Here is a 21,560-nt window from a genome sequence, read left to right as displayed (position 1 = left end):
ACCATGATTTTTGGTATGTTGGCTTTAATTTTCATTCATCACAAGGTATTTTGTAATTTCTCTTATGATTTATTCTTTCAAGAAGAAAGCTTTAGGAAGTTTGCATGTGGATTCTTTCAGACTTCTTGTGTATCTTTTTCCCTTATGATCTGGCTATGTATCCTTAGTACACCACTGTAATAAATCTTGGAGTACAACCGTATGCCAAGTCCCATTAGTTCTTCTAGGGACTCTGAATGTTAGGGTGGTCTTGGAGCTTCCCCATAGGTCTATGAGGATTAGATTGCTTAATACATGTAAAGCATCTAGCATCTTGGCTCATGGTAAATTCCCAAAATAAGAATACTGATGGTTATAGTCACAATGGGGATGACCAGTACAGAGACATGAACAGGATAGGTGCTCAAGGTCAATCAATCCAATTCCCATCCTATCCCTCCATCTTCTCCCACTATATTCCCTCATCTAAGTCTCTTAGCAAATGCACAGCCCAATATCTTTATAATGGCATCTCACTGCTGGCAAGTACCTCAAGTTTAGCTTCCTGTTTTACACAGCATAATAGTAAGGCCCAGAGAGGTAAACTGAAATGTCCTGGGTCATGTCATGAGTTGGTGACAAAGTTGTAACAAGAACCCAAGTTTGCCCTTTAAGTCCCTCATTGACTTCACTGACACTTGGTATATGTGATACAGACTAGGAGTAAAATAATTAACCTGGGGCCAGGCTGTCAAGAACCCAGCTGCTGTGGAGGTATTTCCTTCTCTTCCTAGAAAAATAAGAAACCTTGAAAGCTAGGAATTAAGAGAAGCCATAAACAAGTTCAGCCCAAAATCAAATGAGACTACTATTTGATCTAAAGGCAGAGTGAAACAATTTGCCCCCTGCATCTCCATTTCTACAGTACTGTTGTTGACTTCTGCGGGTGAGGTAGTGGGCAGGAAGCAGGAGGCACCGAGGGAGCAGTGAATACCATCAAGCATTGGAACAAAGGGCAAACAAGAGGCAGAGAATAGCCAGTACAGCTGCACTAAATAAAGAACACCCCAAAGAGAATCCCAATATACAAACCACAGCAGGTGAACGGAACCCTCCAATGGGTGCACGACTGCTCAAAATTCTGGGCCATATATGGAACGAAAAGACATGAGACCAGACTGGACCAGAGACCCTCTCGAGCGCTGTCTAGAGGTCTCAAACCACAGCCCACCACCCCTGCCCACCACGGAATGGGCAAACGAGGTGTGCAAGAAAGGAGCACAAAAAAATGTTGAAGGACAGCCGAAACAATGCTCCTGCCAGGTCTCCGGGGTGAGAAGTCTCAGGAATACGGACCCACGTGGCCGCTACGCTCAGCGAGCTCGTCGGTGGCAGTGAAGGAGGCAGCCCTTGTCCGCACGCCTTCCCCCAGCCCCACGCCCTTACTGACCAGCTCCGCAGACGAACTGACAGCCACACAGCACCTCTACGTGAAGCCCAGCCGACGGACGGACAGAGAGCGCCTCCGCGCGGAGGACTGCCCACACACCACCCTACAGACTCCGTCGCAGAGACTGCCAGGGCGGAAGTGCGTCACCGCCCCTCCCGCGCTTGGGCCCGCGCCCGCTCTAGCACGCCCGGAGGCCATCTCTGCGTGTCGTTGGTCCTTCCAGGGCTCTGAGTTCACCTGTGTAACTCTCTGTCCCACCCTCCTGCGGAGCTGCGACCCTATTTGGGAATGGTGAGGCGTGCCGCTGGGCTCCTGGGGCTTGCTCTGGGTAGCTGGCCCCCGGCCACTCGGGAGGGTTGTGAGGGCAGCCGCATAGGCCGATTTCGCTGGGGCCGGCTAGCCTCTGCCCTTGGCAAAGCCGGTGATCGCTGCCCTCCTTCAGACCGCCCTTCGGTGGCTATAGGTGGACTGAACCAGCTGGCGTGAGAGGAGTTGAGTGCAGCGCGATAGGTTAAAGCCCAAATTCGCGCTGAGCCTGCCCAGCCTGCACGGTGCTGAAAACTCCTCGGCTTCCACTGAGCCCTCCAGCCACATTGGCCCCGAATGTGTGTGCACCCCGTTCCTTGGAACGGCGCTGCTACAGTACGTTGGGCGGCATACCCCAAAAGCTCTCAGACCTTCACCTGTAGCACCACCACCATACAACACGCATTGACCAGACTTTGCCTTCCCCCAGGCCTCCATTTAATTACCACCTAATCAGTGTGGCCTTCCTGACTCCCCACCCCACTTTCCGCTCTGCTCCTCCCATTTGCTACCTTTAACACAATTGTAATTACATACTTCTCTGGGCAATGATTTAATATATTTTTCCCTTCCTTAGACAGGTACTAAAGGTATTTGGCGACCGCTCCGTGCAGGGAGACCACCGGATGATACACTCTGCCAGCACCAAATACCTCATGGGGGATGGCTTGAGGACAGGATCTCAACAAAACCATGCTGGACAGACTGTCCTTGGTTATACTGGGGCCCACGGGCCAGAGTCTGGATGCTGGTTGCTTCCACTTCTGCTACAATGTGTTGTTCAAGGCCGGCTACCTGAGCTTATTTGGCTGTACAAAGAACCATGAGCAGGACCTGCTACAGGCAGAGGAGTTATTTGTCCAGTTCCGCAAGTTTGATCTCTTGTTCCCCAGGTTTGTTTATTCCTTGCTGGGGCCCTGGGAGTGGCTAGAAGTGGCCCGGCTCCAGTGGCTCTTCCACAGGATGCTCTCTGTGAACCACCACCTGGAGAAGAATGGCATAAGCAACTGGATATCCTACATGCTTCAGTTTCTGAGGGAGCAGCAGGGGCCATATCTGTCTCATTCAAAGTTGGTTATAGCAGAATTTCTGGCAGTAGGTGCCAAGTAAATATCTGTTGAATGGATATATGGGACTGTTCCAAGGAGGGAGGGAATGAAATGAATCAAGGTAAGAATGAATGTAACATGGTGCTGTCATCCATTAAAAACTGGGGAACAATGTTTAGCTTATGCATGTTGGCCCACAATTTCTGACTGCAGATTCAGGCTGGGGAGAGTGGATGATTCTGAGTACTTGCTGTGGTTTCCCTAAGCAATCAGAGAGGACTTCATGGAGGCAGAGTGTAGACATTTCCAGCTCCCTGCAGAGGGGAATGGCACAAGGCAAAGGGAACTCAAGAGGTCATGTGGAAATCAGAGGAGACAAAGTCCCTGTTTGCCAATCAATTAGGAAGTTAAAGAGTAACCTGAGGTCACTAGAACTGGTTGAATTGAGTCTGAACCTCACCTTATTGCAACAATGGCCTTAGAGTCAATGGCAGAACTTTCTCCTTCCTGGGCCTGCTGGCAGGGACCTAGCCTGACACCTCACAAAAGGCCCCCAGTAAATGGTCAGCTCACCTCACCCAAGCCAGGACAGCAGTGAGAGAAAGTTCCCACTATACTCTGAGACTACACCCTTATCATGAAATAAAGTGATTGGTTTGAAGTCCTTCTCATCTCTGACATTTCATAATTCCAAGATTCTGAATCTGTCTTTCTTGCTAGAGAAGTGTGCAAACTAGGCCAGGGGTAGGGCTCCAGTCCAGAGGCTGAGGGATGGTAGTCTGAACCTCTGCTTTAAGAGTCATCAGTCTGGGAGGCTCTCTGGGTCATTTAATAATGAGGAACGGACAGGATGTGAAACTTTTCTTTTTAATTTAATTTAATTAATTTATTTATTTAGAGTGGAAGAGGGGCAGAGAGACAGGGAGAGGGAGAGAGAGAGAAAATCCTAAGCAGGCTCCGTACTGTCAGTGCAGAGCCCAGGACAGGGCTCAAACTCATGAACCATGAGATCATGACCTGAGCCGAAATCAACAGTCAGACACTTAACTGACTGAGCCACTGAGACACCCCTAAATGTGAAACTTAATAAATGAGTGTTGAATTTATGCTGAGTGAGGTAGTAAACTAATGAAGAAATGAATCCTTGAAAAAATACAGGTGTGAATGGTCAGTAAATCGTGGGGATGGGGTGGGATCCATGAGAGCTTTGTAGATACCATTCTGGGGCTGGGTCTGAAAAGATTACAGCAAAGCCTAAAGCTGGTGAGGAGAGGCTTCTTTCTGGGCTTCCTTCTGGTCCCACCCCCTCCTTCCACACGACGAGGTTGCAGCAAGTGCTAAATCTAGGAGAACGTTTTGCTCCTAAGTACTGTCTTGCCAGGGATTTTTGGTATAACTTACTGCCACAGGGCAAGGTCCAGGTCCACCCCCAGCTTGTCAAGGCCTCTCAAAAGCTCTCTGGCACTTAGAGAACAGTGTGTCCAGAGCTCAACCTGGAAGAGCATAGCCATGGTGCTCTGGGGTCTGGTGCTGGGAACCCTGCTGGTGGCCGTGGTGGGGTGCCTGTGGCTGCTGGGGCTGTTCCGGCAACGCAGACCTCAGGAGCCCCCTCTGGATAAGGGCTTCATACCCTGGCTGGGCCATGCCATGGCTTTCCGGAAGAATATGTTTGAATTCCTGAAGTATATGCGGGCCAAGCATGGAGATGTGTTCACAGTGCAGCTAGGGGGCCAGTACTTCACCTTTGTCATGGACCCGCTCTCCTTTGGCTCCATCCTCAAGGATGCACAGAGAAAACTAGACTTTGTGAAATATGCAGAAAAACTGGTGTTAAAGGTATTTGGCTACCGCTCCATGCAGGGAGACCACCGGATGATACACTCTGCCAGCACCAAATACCTCATGGGGGATGGCTTGGAGGATCTCAACAAAACCATGCTGGACAGCCTGTCCTTGGTTATACTGGGGCCCACGGGCCAGAGTCTGGATGCTGGTTGCTGGCGTGAAGACGGCCTCTTCCACTTCTGCTACAATGTGTTGTTCAAGGCCGGCTACCTGAGCTTATTTGGCTGTACGAAGAACCAGGAGCAGGACCTGCTACAGGCAGAGGAGTTATTTGTCCAGTTCCGCAAGTTTGATCTCTTGTTCCCCAGGTTTGTTTATTCCTTGCTGGGGCCCTGGGAGTGGCTAGAAGTGGCCCGGCTCCAGCGGCTCTTCCACAGGATGCTCTCCGTGAACCACAACCTTGAGAAGAATGGCATAAGCAACTGGATCTCCTACATGCTTCAGTGTCTGAGGGAGCAGGGAACGGCCCCAGCCATGCAAGACAAGTTCAACTTCATGATGCTCTGGGCCTCTCAGGGGAACACGGGGCCTAATTCTTTCTGGGCCCTTTTGTTCCTCCTAAAGCACCCGGAAGCCATGCGCGCTGTGAGGGAGGAGGCTGCCCAAGTCCTAGGGGAGGCCAAGCTGAAGGCTAGGCAATCCTTTGGCATTGAGATCAGCGCCCTGCACCACACGCCAGTGCTGGACAGCGTGATGGAGGAGACGCTGAGGCTGGGAACCGCACCCACCCTCCTCAGAGTGGTGCACGGTGACCATATGCTGAAGATGGCCAGTGGACAGGAGTACCTGCTCCGCAGTGGAGACATCGTGGCCCTCTTCCCTTATCTTTCAGTGCACATGGATCCTGACATCCACCCGGAACCCACTGCCTTCAAATACGATCGCTTCCTCAACCCCAACGGTAGTCGCAAAGTGGACTTCTACAAGTCAGGCAAGAAGATCCACCACTATACCATGCCGTGGGGCTCGGGTGTCTCCATCTGCCCTGGGAGGTTCTTGGCCCTCAGTGAGATGAAGCTTTTTGTCCTGCTCATGGTCACATACTTTGACCTGGAACTGGTGGATCCTGATACACCTGTGCCACCTGTGGACCCCCGGCGCTGGGGCTTTGGCACCACACAGCCGAGCCGTGAGGTGCGGTTCCGCTACCGCCTGCGTCCTGCCAAGTGAGCTCCGCCAAGGGGGCCGCAGGCCTGGCCAGGAAGGCTCCCTTAGGGTCTCCGCCTCCTCTCACCCCTCTGAAGCCCCACCCTCGCCTCCGGTTCTGTGATACCTCCTACCTGTGTCCTAGTCGCCTTCCTTGCTCTCTGGTTTACCTCTAGCCACCTGATGGGCTTATCTTTCTCTCTTGAAACACCGTCTGTCACCGTGGGTTCCGCAGAACCTTCCTCTCATATGAAGTCCAGGGGAATGGGGGGAAATCTGGGGGAAACTTAGTTGGGGAAATGATGGCATAGCTTGACGAGTCTTGCCGTACAGAAACCAGTCATCATGAGTAACACAGTGTCCTGCAAATGTTAACCTCCACCCTCCCACCTCACTGTATTATCTTCCTCAATGCTTACTCCACATCCTGTGGAATTCAGGTTCGTCCAAAGCAATACGAGGCAAGCCACATGTGTAATTTTTAATTTCCTAGTTGATACATTTTTTTAAAAGGTAAAAAGAAACAGGTGAAGTTAATGTTTATAATATACTTAACTTAGCCCAATAGATCAAAAATATTAGCATTTCAATATGTCAATATAAGAACATTAGTAAAATATGTATTTTTTAGTAACATTGGGACAAAATATGTATATAAAACATTAGTAAAAAAAAAAAATATATATATATATATATATATATATATAGTTTTTTAATTTCTTTTTGTGTGTGTGTTGCCTTCAAAATCTGGTATGTACTTTTTACCCTTGCAGTGTATCTCACTTCAGACTAGCCACATTCTAGTGCTCACCAACCACATGTGGCTAGTGGCTCCTGAATTAGATAGAGCAGGTCTGGAGAAACGCTGCCTTTCACATAGGAGTTATTCAAGCCCCCCCCTCCCTCAGTGCCCTTGTCTCCCCTCCACACTCCCACCTCAGGGTGGTCTCAATCCCACCTGTGGTCTCCACAACCACAGCTGAGTTCAGAGCTCTCTCCTACTTCCAGACCCTCAATCTCCCCGCTGGGGTCCCACAGCACCTCTGACTCAGTTTGGCCCACACAGAACTCAGCATCTGTCTCCCCACCTCTGTCCTGAACCACCTCCTTCTCCGGATTACCCTACCTGCCTCTGCTCCGGACACCACCACCCACCCCATCCCCCAGGACAGATCTGGGAGAAACCGGATCTCCTCCCCACTCTCACCCACAAACAGTCAGGCCCCAGTTCTGTCAGTTCAACCCTCTGTCGTGCCTCCGAAACTGTCCTCTTTTCCCCAGCCCCACTGCCATTCCTATGACTCAGCACTCTGCACACCAGGCCTGCCTGGCCCTCGGTACACCCAGCTGCCAGAGACCTTTCACCAGACCTTTTGCCTGTCATACTTTCACTTTTCTGGTTCCCTGTCACCTCCTTGCACCTAACATTTGAATTTTGCCACAGTTGATCCCAAATGTTCAATCCAGTGCAATTCAGCCTTACCAACTTTCTCCAGTGGAACTGTCTGGAAAGTACAGTTGCTTGCTTTTTACTGCCAACCTGGAGGCCTTCCTGGATCTCACCCATTCCAGCCTCTGGCCAGAAATGGGCTCCCTCCCCTGAGGTTCCCCTGACACAGCTTGTGTCCCAGCACATCTGTTACTTGTTGTTGCTCTCTGTTTCCTGCTTTCCTCCTCCTGCCCCCTCCCCTGGACTGCAGCCCACAGGGCTTGGTATCTTATTACTTCATCCCTGACCCCCAATTCCCTAAATGGAGATTAAATGATAGAAAATTGGCTCAGTCTCAGCTACTTTACTTCATGTCCTCAAATCATTTCCTTCCCCTCCCTGGCCTCACTCAGCTTCCTGGCATGTGAAATGGAGACAGTCCCATTGCCAGGCTTGCCTACCAGGGCTGGAAGTGCTGCTACCAGAGCCACAGCTGGCTGATGGCAGGGCCTGGCTGCGGCTGGGGCTGGAACAGGAGGAGCAGTCACTGGGAGCTTGCGTAGAGTCCTGGAGAAGGGAGGCCGGGCAGCAGAGACCCCCTGCAAGGATGCCTAGTGGGGCTTCTCTCCACTCACCTCTCCCAAATCTGTGACTGGCCTCTTGCATTTTTTTGAGGCTGGCTGTTCTGCCCTGAGTTTTGCCAAGATAACAGGCTATTAGAGTAACTCAGGCAAGGGCTGGGGCTGGGGCTGGGGCTGGAGGCAGGAGTCTGTCCCCACTAGCTGTGTGACTGTGGGCCAGAGTCTGCCCTCCTCTGGGTCTAACTGCCCCCAAATGACAACCTCTGTCTAGAGCCTGACAGAGCTCTGACTGCCTTGGAGAAGCCAGGATATCCTAACCTATCCCACAAGGGGCCAGGAGCACAAGAAGAGACACACAGGGAGAACAGGGGAGGGAGAAGGGGACTGAGAGGCTGGAAACCACCATGGAGAGCTTATCAATGACCTCCCCACACAGCCAGGCCCTGTGCCAGAGCAGGTATTGGGATACAGGCAAAGATGCAGGGCCTTCACACACCTCCTGGGCACTGCTCAGGTGCTACACCCCCTCATTTCCCCTATACCCAAAGAAATCTGGACCAAGGGCCTGGCCTGTCAACAGGCTGGGGGGCAGGACTGAGGGCCCAAATCCATTAAGTCAAGACCAAGAGGTCTCAACTGAGAGTGATCTCCCAGGAACTGCATGTTTGAGGGTATACCTGGGACCAAGGGAAGCCTCAGTGGGTCAGAGGTGTGGGGTGACTACAAGTATACCGTCCCACAGCCCATAACAACAGGCCTCCCAGGAAGCAGTGAGCACCCAGGATTATAGTGTGCATGTAGGGGCCAATGCCCAGCTGCGGGCACAGGAGGGGCCCATGGCACCTGTAGTCCTACGCCCCTTGCATGGGGACTGGACACACTCTCTGCAAGGGCCACCCTTCCTTCCCTAGCAAGGACCTTGAGGCAGTAGGAAGATTGAGACCCCCAAGGATACATCTAATCACTACCTGTCCTGACACAACAGTCCTGACCCCCAAATCCTCATTTTTGCACCAAATTTTTTCTCCCTCAAAGAAAAGCCCACTATGTGTATTCTCTAAGGATAGCTTATAACAAAGTAAGATCAGAGATGGCATGCCAAAGGTGGAACTGCAGGTACCTGGGAAAGAAAAATATTTTTTCCATAGGCAGTAATAGCTGTAAACCCTCAAACCACATTTCACAGGGTAGAGGCAGAGCCATGCCTGTCCCTCTCCCTGGGTCAGCCAGGGGAAGAGTCCATCTTGCCGCAGAGTCTGAGGACCAAGAGAATCCTGGGAGCTTTCCTGGAAAGGCGTGAGCAGTGTAGCCAGCAAACTAGGCCTTTGGGTGGGCAGACGGAGAGCAGCAGGAGGAACCGAGGTGCGGACTGGGAAGTAAGGTCAGGATGAAGAGGTCTCTGTCCTGGCCTGGGCTGTGAGAGCCCAGCTCCAACTTGCTTCCTGACCAGTGCCTTCTGTGCTGTAGTCAGAGCCCTCGCCATGGTCAGCTGCAGTACATGGCAACTAGGACAGTGAGAGGGACCGAGGGGTCACTGGTGGCCACCCTTTCCCCTGCCCCTTGGGCACCGGCTTCAGGGCACTTCTTATATACCTGTTGTTTGCAGAGAGCACATACCCACACTTACACAGCTAGAGAAAGACACATAGGAACACACAGACACAAGGCCCAGGGGACACAGTGACACATTCATGTCAGATCCACATAGCTATATGTACTATGCACAGCCCACACAGCAACACAGACATGTGCACATAGACTACACGTACACACATCTGCCAGTGCTGGGGATAAGCCCTGCTAGGTGTCCCTTGGCTGGCATACCTTATCCCATCTCATCTATGCATCATGGATACGATGTCAGAGACTCTGGGTACCTAGACCCAGTTGGTACAGCTCAGGCTGTATCTCACCAGTCAGGCTGCTATGTGGGCAGGACTGAGGTCCCTTGTGCACCAGATTTCAGGAGCTCCAAAATAGAACCCCACTCCCCCACATCCTCAAACAAATCATCACCTTCAGATACAGAGCTTCATTTCCCAGGGCACCAATGGAGCTCAGAGTCCTTCCTGACAGTGGGACTCTGGGGCCTTAGGAGAGACAGCTAAAGAACAAGGATGAGGGGACAGCTGGCTGAAAAAATGATCCCTGTTACACAAGAAAGTGGGCAAGCACAAAACATAGAGGTGGGAATGTGTAAGAGACAAGGGGTACCTGGTGTCCAGGAAGTGAAAAGGAATGACGGACTATAAGGGTAAGATGGCATATGGGATTCTACGTGTGAAAGCTCCAGCCCTGAAGCCAGACAAAAAATTTAGACTTGATTGTGCAGGCCCCAAGGACCCTTGAAGGCTCCAGAGCGGGGCATGGGAAGCACAAGAAGGAAGAGCCTCCTGGACTGCCATGTTCACCTGGCATCCCACCTGCTGACTCTCATGTTCCTGGGAAGCTCCCCAGGTGGGGCACTTCCAGGCCCTCCGGCTTGCCAGACCCTTGGCAGTGCCATCAAAGCTGTGACATTAAATGATACTGCAACAATATTTTCCCAGCTGAGCTACAGGGAAGAGGGTACACTGGTGGGTGGCAAGCCTTGGACTACTCTGAGGAAGATGGCACTGATGGCTGAGGGTGGGTGATCATGCTGGCTGCTGGAAGCAGATTAGATGATAGGACGTAGCATGATGATAAGAAGCACAGAGGTCAGTTAGGACACACTGTAGCGATTCATGCAAGAGAGTATGATTTCCTGGAAGGCAATAAAGAAAGTGAAAGGAAGAGGCAGGAGTAAGTAAATGCTGCTGATGGTTGAGAACTGAGAACTGACCACTGGGTCTGACAACATGGTCCATGAGGCCCCTGAAGAGAGGACTTTGGGTGGATGCCCAACTGAGCTGGGTCCCATCCACTCTCACCAGACTGTGGTATGGCCACTCAGGCTTCATTTTCTCCCGTGTCATTCATGTCAGGGGAGTGCTCAGCCTGCCTCTCCCCAAGGTCATTCATGCCAGTCATTTCTTCTTGGGCAGTGAGCCTGCTACTCTCAGAACAGCTGGACAGTGGGGCCTGTGCAGGGCGAGGTGCCTGGTTGTGCCGGAGCACAGTGATGAGGAAAGCCTTCAGGTACCCGCGGAAGTGGCGGCTGGAGAAGGCATAGAGAATGGGAGTGAAGCAGCAGTGAAGGAAGGCAATGCTCTCTGTCACCTGCAGGGCATAGTCCAAGTGCTGGCTAACCTTGCAGTCCCCAAAGATTTGCAGGTCCAGCAGTGAGTGCAGAAACAAGGTGAGGTTGTATGGGAACCACAGCACAAAGAAGGCCACCACGAGGGCTACGACTATCTTCAGAGCCCGGCCCTGGCCTGGGGGCCTCAGCCTGACCAGCACAGAGCCAATGCGGGAGTAGAAGAAGATCATGACAAGGAGTGGAAGGAGAAACCCCAGGAGGTTCTGCTGGAAACGGAGAAAGAGCTTCCAGATGGTCCCATGTCCTCCGAAATCTGCATAGCAGTTCCACACGCCTGTGGGGTTTTCATGTGTCTGCACAAAGACCATGTCAGGGATGGAGACAGCCAGGGCCACAGTCCATACCATGGCAGCCAGGAGCAGGCTTTTGGCCCGGGTCCTCAGTCTGTGGTGGGGCTGAGTGTGGACGATCTCCAGGTACTTGTCCAGGCTCATGCAGCTAATGAAGAAGATGCCACTGTAGAAGTTGATGGTATAGAGGGTGCTCACCATCTTGCATAAGAAACTCCCAAAGACCCAATGCCAGGCCACAGAGATGCCCCAGAAAGGCAGTGTCACCACAAACAGGAGGTTGGAGATGGCCAGGTTCAGCAGATAGACCTCAGTCATCCGCCTGCGAGGCATGTACCGGAGCAAGACCACTAGAAGAAAGAGGTTTCCTCCCAAACCCAGCACAAAGATCAGGCTGTAGAAGACTGGCAGGAAGATCCTGCCAAAGGACATCACCTCATCCTTCCGGCAGAGCATGAAGGCCACACTGTCCAGGTAGTACTCGTAGTCATAGAAGGAGCTGCTGTTCTCAGAACTGGCAACCTCAGTGGTAGGCAGCAGAGGGGAGGCGGTGGAGGCCATGTTAGGAGGACACGCCCAGTTCTGGAGCTCTGTGGACCAGAGTACAGTGGGAGAGAAATAAGATGAAACCAGGCACTCTCCACCTCTCTCCAAACCCGCTTTTACTGCTGCTCTGGGAGGCCCAGCAGACTCTTCACATTGACCTCAGTACCTGTAGGTCAGCGAGGAAGAGCACAAGTGTGGGGAACCTGAGCCTACCACTTTAGCCATGCCACCCTGGGTGGGTAGCTTAACCTCAGATGTTCTCATAGTACTCACTTATTTCATTATGGCTTCTCCTCTTTATTTTCCCCTTCATCATTTAAAAGAACTGATACGACCCAGTAATTGCACTACTAGCTATTTATCCAAGGGATACAGGTGTGCTGTTTTGAAGGGGCACATGCACCCCAATGTTTATAGCAGTGCTATCGACAATAGCCAAAGTATGGAAAGAGCCCAACTGTCCATCGACAGATAAAGAAGATGTGACGTATACACACAATGCAATATTACTTGGTGATCAAAAAGAATGAAATCTTGCCATCTGCAATTATGTGGACGGAACTAGAGTATATTACGCTAAGTGAAATTAGACAGAGAAAGACAAATATATGACTTCACTCATAGGTGGAATTTAAGTTACAAAATTGATGAACATAAGTGAAGGGAAGCAAAAACAATATAAAATAGGGAGGGGACAAAACATAAGAGACTTTTAAATACAGAGAACAAACAGTGGGTTGTGAGAGGTGTTGTGGGTGGGGAATGGGATAAATGGGTGATGAGCATTAAGGAAGACACACTGTATTCTACTCCTGAAATCATTATTACACTATATGCTAACTAACTTGGATGTAAATTTAAAAAATAATAAAAATTTTTAAAAAGAACTGATAATATCTTTCAGATTTTTCTTTATTACTTAGAGAATACCAATTCACCTATGTACTGTATCACCATACTTTTCCTCATGTGTGGCTTGTGATTGTTTTTTTTTTTTTTTTAAAACAAATGCTTGTCTTCAGTAGGATTTGTTTTACCCATAAATGTCTAGTGTGCCCACTCTGGCTTTTAATTTTTTTGACCTCTGTCGCCTAAGGATTTCCCTTGCTTTTGTTATTTTTAAAATATTTTAAAATATTAAAAATATTTTATTACAAATATTTAGTTTTATATCAATATTTTTATTTGTAAGTATTCAATAGTTTTAACATATTTTATCCAGTATATCTAGGTTTGTAGCAGAAAGGTGTGAGCCATCACGTTGAGAGGCTCAGAACCTACTAAACCTTTCCATTCCTCAGTTTCCCCATCTGTAAAATGATAATGATAATAATAATAGTGCCTACTTCATAGGGTTCTTGTGAGGCTTAAAAATTATCATTCACTTCAGAGCATTTCACACTCCATGAAGAGTGCCCAGAACGTAGTAGGCCCTCAGTAAATGTTAGCTTAAAATGTTGCTTTGTTAAGAACAGAGTCCATCATCTTTCCGCCAGCCTCTTCTCTCCTGCGTCTACCTAACTGAACAGCACCACTGACTCAGTCACCTAAGACTGAAACATAGGAGACGTCCCAGATTCCTTCCTCACTCCCTCACCACCATCCTGTGAGTCTCTACCTCCTTACTGCTTTTTGAAAATGTCCAACATTTCTAAGATTCATAAAAATACATACATGATATTCTTTTAATAGAATTAAAACAAATGAAACAAAAATACTTTGAAGGAGTTCAAAGAGATGAATGCGAAAGCTTGGGAATGATAGGGACAACATTCAAGATGGTGGCTGCCTGGGCGGAAGCCCAAAGCATGGGATGAGGGCAGGTCAGTGCAGTGGTTTCCCCTCAGAGCAGTGGTTTCCCAGGTTTTAACTGTATTATTAAAAATAATTGGGGCGCCTGGGTGGCGCAGTCGGTTAAGCATCCGACTTCAGCCAGGTCACGATCTCGCGGTCCGTGAGTTCGAGCCCCGCGTCGGGCTCTGGGCTGATGGCTCAGAGCCTGGAGCCTGTTTCCAATTCTGTGTCTCCCTCTCTCTCTGCCCCTCCCCCGTTCACGCTCTGTCTCTCTCTGTCCCAAAAATAAATAAAAAAAAAAAAAAAAAAAAAAATAAAAATAATTTTTGGGGTGCCTGGGTGGCTCAGTAGGTTGAGCGACTGACTTCAGCTCAGGTCACGATCTCACAGTTTGTGGGTTCGAGCCCCGCGTCAGGCTCTGTACTGACAGCTCAGAACCTGGAGCCTGCTTCAGATTCTGTGTCTCCCTCTCTCTCTGCCCCTCCCCCACTCATGCTCTGTCTCTCACTGTCTCAGAAATAAATAAACATTAAAAGAAATTTAAAAAAATAATAATTTTTAAGGGGTGCCTGGTGGCTCAGTTGGTTGAGCTCAGGTCACGATCCCAGGGTCATGGGCTCTGAGCCGCGTGTGGATTGCTTAAGATTCTCTCTCTCTCTCTCTCTCTCTCTCTCTCTCTCTCTCTCTCTCCCCCTCTCTCCCTCTCTCTCTCTGCCTCTCCCCTCCTCACATGTGCATACTCTCTCTCTCAAAAAAAATAGAATATATAAAAATAATTTTTAAGAGAGACCTTCACATGAACCAGTGATAAGAATTATGCTCAATTCTGTTGTGTGTTCCAGGAGAGAGACTTCAGGTTCAACACATTAGACTGTTCACCAGTGAAGAAGAGGGTTTTGAAGGAGAGAGGTAGGAGATAAAAAAGAATACATGACTCTGGCAGCAATCATGCACGGCCTCCAGAGTGGGGCCTAGAGGCTGGTGACAATGGTTCATAAACCAAGAAATACAAATCAAGCCCACTTTATACCTTTGTGTTTTATTTTTTATTCTTTGATTAAAGTGAGGTTGAACTTTTTAATATGTTCAGTGCCAGTTTGTATTTCTTTTGTGAATAATTTATTGTTTTAATGGGTGGGATTCTCATTTCATAAGAGGTTTTATATGGTAACGATTTAGCTTTTTACATATATATGGCAAACATTTTCCCCAGTCCTTCCTGGAAGTTTTGTCTATTTTTTTTTTCCAGGTAGAATTCTGCAGGAAATATTGACTCAGGCCCTCAGCTGACTCTTCTAAGTATCCGCAACACTGGGACCTCACAGCTGATGGAAATATACAATGCTGCTGAGGCAGAACTTCTCCCAGGGAGTCCCTGAAGTCCTCCTACTCATTGAGCCTCTGCACCACCCTTGGGCTCCTGTGAAATGGAATCTGGGCCAGATTTTGGGAAAATCACACACATGTCCTGTCCCCATCCAGGAGCTCAGCCTGGGCAGCTTTATATAGGGCTGGGCTCCTGACTGGCCAGAAACTTCACCCTGTGCCTTCCTTTCCTGGTTCTCCACTCCCCTCCTGTGCATCTAGGGCCTCCGGTCCCTGAGCCCCTCCCTTTCCTGGGCAGCAGTAAGGACGCCCCTAGCACATGGCTGGTGTCAGGAGTCCATGAGCTGCTGTGGTGGGAGGAGGGAGTACTCTTCTGCACTTGGAACTGATTAGGGATTATTTTTTTAAATATTTATTTTTATTTTGGGAAGAGTGCAAGTGGGGAAAGGGCAGAGAGAGGGGAACAGAGAATCCGAAGCAGGCTCTGTGCTGACAGGCTGACAGTAGTAAGCCCAGTGTGGAAATTGAACTCACAAACTGTGAGATCATGACCTGAGCTGAAGTCAGACGCTCAACCACTGAGCAACCCAGGTGCCCCTTAGGGATGATTAATCAGAAGTTGTCGCTAATTAAATATCGGCTCTTCTGGTCTAGCATTACTGACGTTGATCGTGACCTGGCTTCTCAAAGTCCCTGCTTTAATAAACAACCAAGTCGGATGACTGCTTTGATCAAAGCCAGAGGTCAGGGTCAGCAGGCTCCAGGCTGGCCCAGGCCACCTTTACAAGGCTCCTTCCAACTGAAACACTGTTCCCTTCCCTCTCAGGGCCTCTGGCCTCCTGATCTTTCACTCTGGGAATCTTTCCAGGTCTTCTTGACCTCTGGGACCACCACCCCCTCCCATAACTCTCACCAATAATGCTAACAACAATGACAGCATCAGGGAACACCCCCATGTGCCTGTGATAATTGGTCAGGCACCTTCACAGCCACTATGACCGGCCTGTAAGGCAAATCAGGAAGGAACTATCAGCCCCATTTAATCCAGGAGGGGATTACTTTTCCACAATCACATAGCTGAGCTGTATCTGAATCCCAGGTTTTAGACACTAGAAACAGTGCCTTGACCCTGGTGCCATCCCATCCCTGTCCTCTGTTTTGCCCTATCCAACAGTCACCAAAAGGGGCCACTTGAGAAATGCGTGATTTGGTCTCAGGAGATCCTGACTGCCCAGGATACTGCCCTCAGTGGCTGGTCTAGCCTCTGTAGACTTCACTATTAATACCCCCAAGGCTTTACTGCACCTCTTGTGAAACATAGCCTCCCTATGGTCAATGGAATAATGGCCTCTCAATGATACCCACATCCTAATCCCTACCTGATATGTCAAAAGGGACTTTACAGATGTGATTAAGGCAGGCCCAATGTAATCACAAGGGTCATTATAAGAGGGACGTAAAAGTGTCCAAATCAGAGAGTGAGGGTGGAAACAGGTCAGAGCGATGCAGTTATAAGACAAAGAATGCAGGCAGCCTCTAGAAACTGGTAGAAGCAAGGAACAGATTCTTGCTGAGCCTCCAGAAGAAACATAGCCCTGCTGACCCATTTTAGACTTCTGACCTCTAGAACTTTGAGATAGTAAACGTGTGTTGTTTTAAGCCACTGAATTTGAAGCGATTTGATACAGTGACAATAAGTAATACACTTCCTGTGACCCTCTCTTTTCCCGTCAGTTTCTCAGACTGAGGGAGTGAGTGAGCATCGCATCCACCTCCTTCAACTCACAGGTGGGGAACTTGAGACTCAAAGAAGGGGAACAACTTGTACAAAGCATACAGTGAGTGATCAGTGGCCACACTGAAACATGACCACCATGTTCCTGACTGCCCTTCAGGTCTCTGTTAACTGACCCCTACCTGTCCCTCTGGACTCACTTGATTTTTTCTTTTTTTCTTTTCACTTTTCCTTATTGTATGAATTCATTTGGTGTATCCAGCAATACCTTGAGAGGATTAAATGAGGGTATCAGTTATTCACATCCAGTATGAATTAGCAGTGTGAAGTTCTGCAGTGGAACTTTTGGGGGAATCTAGGAACTACCTAGAGAGGGAGGATTTAAAGAGGAGGGAGAAGGGCGAGGTGAGCAGAGCTTCCCGTACACTGAGGACAAGGGCACAAAGGCAAACTACACCTTGTCTCTGGAGCAGTAACATCATCCTCTTTGTGACTTCCTGAGGCTGCTGGCCTGGACTGGCACCAGCTTTGACTCAGAAAGAATGTTTGGCTGGAGAATAATGTCTTCTCCTGAGGATCAAGGGCTCACCTCCCAAGGCCTCTCAGAGAAGTCATAGTTGAGGCAACAAGAGAGAGGATATTGCCATGTCCATCTAGACAAGAAGGCAGCCATGTTAGTTGAGCTCCTTCCATGAGCTGAATACTCAGATGCAATTTTCTCTTTTAATCCTTACCATAGTTCTGGGAAGCAGTACTGTTAGGATTCCCATTTTCCAGATGAGAAAACTGAGGTTTGGAAGGGTGGAGTCCAATTGCCCACGGCTTCAGATCAGCAAATGATGGACCCCAGGTTGGATGGCCCCCACAGTACAAGGTAGAACGGGTGACACTTTCCCTCTAGCTCTCCTTTCAACACGGACCAAACCTGAATTTGAAGGATGGGCCTTTGGTAGGGGGACTTCTGACCTTAGCAACCAGTGGCAGAGAAGATTCAAAGTCATTAATGTGCTGAGGCAGCTCCCACAGGCTCATGAGAGCCAGTTATACAACATCTGGGAGGCATCCAACAAACAACCATGAAATTAACCAATTCTTCATTTGGGGATGAGTTGGTAGCTTGAAATTAGTCATGGTGGGAATATGTACACCGCAACAAATGCTACGAATTGGAGCTTCCTCTCCTTGCACGTGGCCTCCACCACTACCACTACCACTGAGAGCTGGTTATGAAACCTTTACTGGCATACCCCTGATCAGGACCCCATGAAGCCTGACCTAATCCTGCCCATTTCACTATGTCCCTGTCCGAGTCTCCCATCACTTTTTCCCCTCCACCTGCCACATCACCCCATGGCTGCCCTCCTCTCCAGCCAAGAACCCTTGGAGACAGGGCCACCCTGTCCCCTCTCACGTGCCCACGGCACAGCCATGCTGAGTGTGCTGCCCACAGTGCAGCTGTGACTAGCAAACAAATAAACAAGGTCAAATGTGACCCCAAAAAGGCCACACTAGCTTTCAAAATGTGAAACCAAGAATAACATCTGAAATCACTTCTAGCGAACAAAAATTATGCTGGCTTCCTTACAATTTGGAAATCATATCCTTTAAAATGCAACCTAAATTCTTCATTCCCAGAAGCCTGCCCGGGCCACTAGCCTGGCGTAACCCTTGCCCCAGCCCCCAAGCACCACAGAAGGTCACTCCTCAGCCTTGGTACCTACCTCCTTGAGTAAAGTTCCCTTTAGAGAATCGCTCGCCTCCTCTGCTAGACTGGGGACACCCAGGGGTTGGAACTCACCAGTACAGGGCTGGCACTTAGAGGCAGTCAACAAATGACCATGGACCTCATCAGTACTGTCACCTCTTTTCATCCCTTCTTTTCTCGCCTCATTTGTCCCTTGCCTGGTTTCCTGCCTTCCCTTACTGGTGCCCTGAACACAGCAAAGGCAAGACACTCCTTCTGTGGGTCATTTTCCCAGCCTGGATCAGCCCTGCCACAGTGGCCTTGGGAGCTCCTGGCCATGTGGCATGTCCAGCCCACTGCTTCCGCTCCAGCCATGTTCAAGTGCTATCTCCAGCTGGCACAGCCTCCCTAGACCCAGTGTCAGAGGATGTGCCCTCTGGCTACCCCCAGCTTCCTCCCTCAGGAGCTCCCCTAACTGCTCTGGGAAGACTGGGATGGAGACAGAGTCCCAAGGCCTGGACTCTACCCTGGCTCAGCTTGGAGTGAGCCCTCTGTGCCTCTAACTCTGGTTTTCCCATTCTGCATTCCTGGCCTAGCTGTGGAAGGAAAAGTTGAGGCAAGGGGTTATGAAGTGACTCACTCTCTGACCACAGGGTCTGGCTGCGGAAAGTGCTCTGGCCTTAGGTTACAGGTAGAAGAAAACTTGCCTTTGGGGGAACTGGTAACAGTGATGGGATCACTCCAGTTTCCTCCTCCATTTGGGAAAACGCCAGATATTAACCTCTACTGTGTAATGACAATTACAACAATAGTAACACATACCCACCACTTACAGAGCACTTACCTTGGGCCAGGCTCTATTCTCAGAACTTGGCACGCATCCATTCATTTCATCCTCGCAATACCACTCAGAGGCAGGTACTATTATTATGTCAATTTTACATACAAGGAAACATAGCCACAGAGGGGCTAAGGAACTTGCCCAAGGCCACACAGCTAGTTAGTAGCAGAGCTGGGATCTGAACCCAAGCTGAGTCTGGGCTAGCTCATTAAAAGACAGGGGTGAAGGATGGGGACTAGAGATGAAGAAGTGACAGGAGACCAGACTGCCATTGCTCAGGGTGCCTGAATGGAAGACTGGCTGGGGGGTTGATGGTACATGAATGAAAAACAGGAAAAGAACCAAGAGCCACACAAGGAGGACACAAGGAAAAATGTCTAGTGTCTCAGGAATGGCACACAGGAAGAGAAATCATGAATAACCTATGGCGGGCGGGGGGGGGGGTGGGGGCGGTGGGAAACTGGGACTCTGCTTCACCGCTTCATTTGGGATGCCCTTGGACTTAAACTTCAGGCCCTGCCAGCCCTAACATAAAGTCAAGGCTTCCATTCTGGAACCCGTGACTTGCACAAGCCTGTCTTCTCACCCATAAAATAAATAGCGCTTACAGCAAAGAATGTCGCGATGAGTAAATCTCGTGCCATCTTTTTTTTTTTTAATGTGTATTTTGTTTGAGAGGGAGAGAGAGAAGAGCTCAAGCGGGGGAGGGGCAGAGAGAGAGACGGAGACACAGAATCTGAAACAGGCTCCAGGCTCTGAGCTGTCAGCACAGAGCCCAACGTGGGGCTCGAACCCCAGAGCAGAGAGATCACGACCTGAGCTGAAATTGGATGCTTAGCTGACTGAGCTACCCAGGCGTCCCTCGTGCCTTCTTTATAACAGCTAACACCACAGAGCCCTGATGGTGTGCTGGGGCAAGGAGCTATACATGTATTAACTTATTTAATTCTCACATTTACCTTACAGAAGTTAAATATTATCATCAGCCCCATTTTCTAGCTGAAAACACTGAGACACAGAGAGATTAGGGAACTGGCCCAATGTCACCTGGCAAGGGAGTAGTAGTAGGTCCAGGAACTGAAATCCAGAGTCCATGCTCTAGAACACTAAGTTATACTGCCTCTCAAAGAAAATAACAGGCCAGTTGTAGACTCCCTCCTCCAAACTTTCTACGTATTCATGTCCTCACTGCTCACAACAACCTTAGGAGATAAACACTATTGTTATTTCCATTTTGTAAATGAGGAACTGAGGCTCAGAGAGGGGGAGTTACTTGCCCAAGGATACTCAGCAAGTGTGCTGCAGAGTCAGAAATTGAGTCCCTGCAGTCCGCTCCAGGGCCAGAGCCCTGGACCACACACTGGGAGCGCCACTGCTGTGAGCTCTCACCTCAGACTCAGGGGAAAGGACAGATGCCCTCTTCATGGTCCACTGTGGAAAGCACTGCATTTAAATTCATTGTGATGCACAAAACACTGTGGAAACAATAGTAACCGGTCCTGACGTGTACACGGGGCCCCTTACTTCTCCAGGCGCCTTTATATCCTGGCCCTCCAAGTCCTCCTGGCTCCCTTATTACAGGCAGCATGTGTCACCTCCCCGGTTTCACAGAAAGCCCAGAGCCACACTCACTACAAGTTAGGCAGAGCTGACCTTAGAGCTCTGAATCTCCGAGCAGTGGACCATTACATGCTCTCCTTCTCTCTTTACTTTTCTAACATGTATTTTTCCTGCTTACAAAAATCATACATGCTCAATGTAAAATGTGGAAATGTAAGAGAAAAATAGAAAAGAGGCTAGCTGCCTCCAGGAATAGTCTCTGGGAATATTTTGGTAAATTTTGTCTGTTTTCATGCCCATGGCTCCATCCACTGCACTAAACCTCCCCGGATTTGTGGAATCAGAGAGCCTGGCTGGAAGAGAGTGGCCTTGTCTGGTCCCCTGCAGGGTGTGAGTGCCTTTGAAGTCTCCTGATAGACTCCCCGGCTCCTGGCCCCTGGGATCTGTGAGGCCCTCCTGTTCCCCATGCTCCCTGGGACCCCACATTACTCAATGTTTCCTGGCTCTTATCAGGGAATGGGGATGTTGATGTCATTGAGAAACTCACAGGGCAACCCCTCCTCCCAGAGCTTACTTCAGTTAATAAAAACTCAGCAAGTTTAGAGCCCTACTCTTTTTTTTTTTTTTTTTTTTTTAAATTTTTTTTCAACGTTTATTTATTTTTTTGGGGGGGGGACAGAGAGAGACAGAGCATGAACGGGGGAGGGGCAGAGAGAGAGGGAGACACAGAATCAGAAACAGAGCCCTACTCTTTAAAG

General features: G+C 49.4%; 2 protein-coding genes across 6 annotated transcripts in view; one reads left to right on the top strand and one right to left on the bottom strand.

Annotated features, from left to right (window-relative positions):
• Positions 1–1,571: 1,571 nt before the first annotated feature.
• CYP8B1 (cytochrome P450 family 8 subfamily B member 1) lies at positions 1,572–7,551 on the top strand. Of its 2 annotated transcripts, none has more exons than XM_086720568.1 (2): positions 1,572–1,720; positions 2,317–7,551. In XM_086720568.1, exon 2 carries the CDS (start codon positions 4,294–4,296, stop codon positions 5,797–5,799), a length of 1,506 nt encoding a protein of 501 aa, XP_086576694.1. In that variant the 5' UTR covers positions 1,572–1,720; positions 2,317–4,293; the 3' UTR covers positions 5,800–7,551. The 2 variants fall into 2 exon arrangements, with proteins under 2 accessions (XP_086576694.1, XP_086576693.1); XM_086720567.1 differs by having other exon boundaries at positions 2,313–7,551.
• The window catches only part of ACKR2 (atypical chemokine receptor 2), a 52,645-nt gene continuing 37,580 nt past the window's right edge, over positions 6,496–21,560 (bottom strand). For all 4 annotated transcript variants that reach the window (XM_086720571.1, XM_086720570.1, XM_025913985.2 and 1 more), the window contains one exon: positions 6,496–11,906. In XM_086720571.1, coding sequence (XP_086576697.1) covers positions 10,717–11,877 — 1,161 coding nt within the window. In that variant the 5' untranslated portion in view covers positions 11,878–11,906 and the 3' untranslated portion in view covers positions 6,496–10,716. The remainder of the gene's footprint in view (positions 11,907–21,560) is intronic.

The sequence above is a fragment of the Puma concolor genome, chromosome C2, assembly GCF_028749965.1.
Source record: "Puma concolor isolate L17-30 chromosome C2, mPumCon1.1.hap2, whole genome shotgun sequence".
Taxonomy (NCBI): domain Eukaryota; kingdom Metazoa; phylum Chordata; class Mammalia; order Carnivora; family Felidae; genus Puma; species Puma concolor.
The sequence above is the reverse complement of the archived record's forward strand: the minus strand, read 5'-3'. Positions and strand labels throughout refer to the sequence as shown.